Genomic DNA, 2,345 nt, shown 5'->3' on the forward strand with positions numbered 1-2,345 from the left:
GCAGCAGATGGGAGGTGGCGCAGCAGGTTGACTGAAGCAGACGCAAACAGCATCCACGCCCAGCAGCCAACGACAAACTGAGAAGAAAATATTCAAGAATATAGAGAGAAAAAAAGGAGAGAAAAACGAGCAGCAGTGAGATGCGGTCGACAGAGAAGTACAACTAAATACACTACAAGCAAAAGCAACAAACAAATAAGCAAATAAGCATAGGCGCAGCTATACATAGAAAAGGAAGAGTAAAAGAGAAACAAATACATAAGAAAAAAAACACAAGCCCCCCACTAGATAATTTTCCTTAGTTCCCTGCTGACGTACCCTATAGTCCTCACGCGGTGTCTGTACACATCATACTCCCCCCCAAATAACTTAATAAGTTGTTTCTCTTCATAGTAAATCCTCTCCCGAAAGAAAACAAAAGAGACGACGAAAAATAAGCAGCAGCAAACCGCATTCAGCAGCAGGATCTGAGAGCCTGCAGCAGCGCAGCAGCAGCGCAGCAGCAGCAAACACAACACCACAAAGAACAGCTTAGGGTTTAGGGTTTAGGGTTTGTGATGCCTTCAGACTGCAGCAGCAACACAGAGGAGAGAGAAGCAGCAACTGAAGCAAAACAGAGACGATGCAGCAACAGAACAAAAAGCCTCTTCTCCCCTATAAACTAACAAAGCAACACAACACCAGCAGCAGCATCAACTGCAGCAGCAGCAACTGCAGCAGCATCGGCAGCAGCATCTTACCTACGGCCCACCAGAACCAGCCTGCATATGCTGGGTGTCTGCATTTGCTGTAGACTCCGTGAACACAGAGTCGATGTTTTTCTGTTTTTTGTTTTCTGATTTGATGAGTGAAATTCTCTCTTAGAGTTAAAAAACCAAAACACCGCAGCAGCAAACCACCAACAGCAACAAACAAACCGCTAGCAGATATCAATACCAATATACAGAGGATGCATAGCTGCCAATACACAGATGCTGCTTCACCTCCTGTTGTTGCTGCTGCTGCTGCACCACCACCGGTAATGGAAGGGGATGACGAAACGTTCTGCTGCTGCTGCTGCTGGGGCGGCAGCTGCTGCAGTCCCTGCTGCAGCTGCTGCTGCAGTGGAGGCAGCAGCAACACATCCAACTCGCTGGGGAGGAGAGGACGCTGCAGCAGCGCATGCCATGCGAAGGTGTGCAGCTGCAGCAGAAGCTGCGGCAGATGGAGCTGCTGCTGCAGCAGGAGCTGCAGCAGCAGCGCATTGCTGCTGTTGAGGATTGCAGCAGCAACTGAGGGTTTGAGTTGCTGCTCCAGCAGCGCCAGCAGCAGCACAGCAGCATAAACCGGGCTGTTGTTTAATAGAAAGGAGTCGTAGCTCAGCTCCTTCGGATGAAAGGCTAAGACAAAGAGATATTCAGAGCTGTGATGCAGCAGCAGCAGCAAAATGAACAGCGCTTCTGCTGCTGCTGCACACGAAACGCGGCACTGCAGCAGCAGCAGCGGGAAAAATGTCAAGCAGCAGCCTGCTACAGACAATGCGATGCACTGGTAGCACATATCTACTGTTGATGACCTCTTGCTGCTGCTGCTCCTGCTGCTGTTGCTGCTGCTGCTGCTGCTGCTGCTGCTGCTGCTGCTGTCTGGTTGCTTGTGTATCATCACGCCAGCGAACACAACTAGCCAGAACCCCCGTGTGACGTTCTTCCATATAATGCGGTTGTCATCTTGCTGCTGCAGCTGCTGCAGAAGCTCTTGCTGCTGCAGGAAATGCTGCTCTTGCTGCAGCTGCTCCTGCTGCTGCCGCTCCAACAGCAGCAGCAGCAAACCAACCACAGCCCCAGCAGCAAATGCCCCCAACCGAATCATATGCATGCGAAGCTGCTCCCGTGTGCGTCCGCTACATTTTTCACTGCTGCTATTCTTGATACAGCCCCTGCTGTTGCTCCTGCTGCTGCTGCAGCTGCTGCTGTTGCTGCTGCAGTCGTTGCTGCTGGTGGCGCTGCGGACGCTGCTGTGACGATACCAGAGGGCTGAAGCTCCTGGGGGATCGCCGGCATCTCCACGGGAAGTTGTTGTATCGTTTGTTGCAGATGCTGTTGTTTTTGCTGCTGCTGCTGTCGTTGCTGCTGCTGCTGCTGTCGTTGCTGCTGCTGCTGCTGTCGTTGCTGCTGCTGCTGCCCTTGACAACTGCGCAACCAGAAAAGGGCAAGAGGCAGCAGCTTCTGCTGCTTCCTGCTGCTGCAGCTGCTGATGAGAATCCTCGATGCTACAGAGCAGCACAGGGGGCGGAGGGGGAGGGCTCCGATGCCCCTGTGTGACAGCTGCAGCAGCAGCCGCAGAAGCGCCTGCAGCAGCAGCAGCAG

The 2,345-nt window shown here is 52.8% G+C and overlaps 1 protein-coding gene across 1 annotated transcript in view; it reads right to left on the minus strand.

Annotated features, from left to right (window-relative positions):
- Positions 1–740: 740 nt before the first annotated feature.
- Positions 741–2,345, minus strand: part of EMH_0068750 (isoprenylcysteine carboxylmethyltransferase, putative) — a gene marked incomplete at both ends in the record, with an annotated part of 2,188 nt that continues 583 nt past the window's right edge. The window contains 2 exons of the mRNA XM_013498795.1: positions 741–859; positions 984–2,292. Of these exons, the coding sequence (XP_013354249.1) occupies positions 741–859; positions 984–2,292 (1,428 nt within the window). The remainder of the gene's footprint in view (positions 860–983; positions 2,293–2,345) is intronic.

Source organism: Eimeria mitis, genomic scaffold (assembly GCF_000499745.2).
Source record: "Eimeria mitis Houghton genomic scaffold, Emh_scaff3713, whole genome shotgun sequence".
Taxonomy (NCBI): Eukaryota; Apicomplexa; class Conoidasida; order Eucoccidiorida; family Eimeriidae; genus Eimeria; species Eimeria mitis.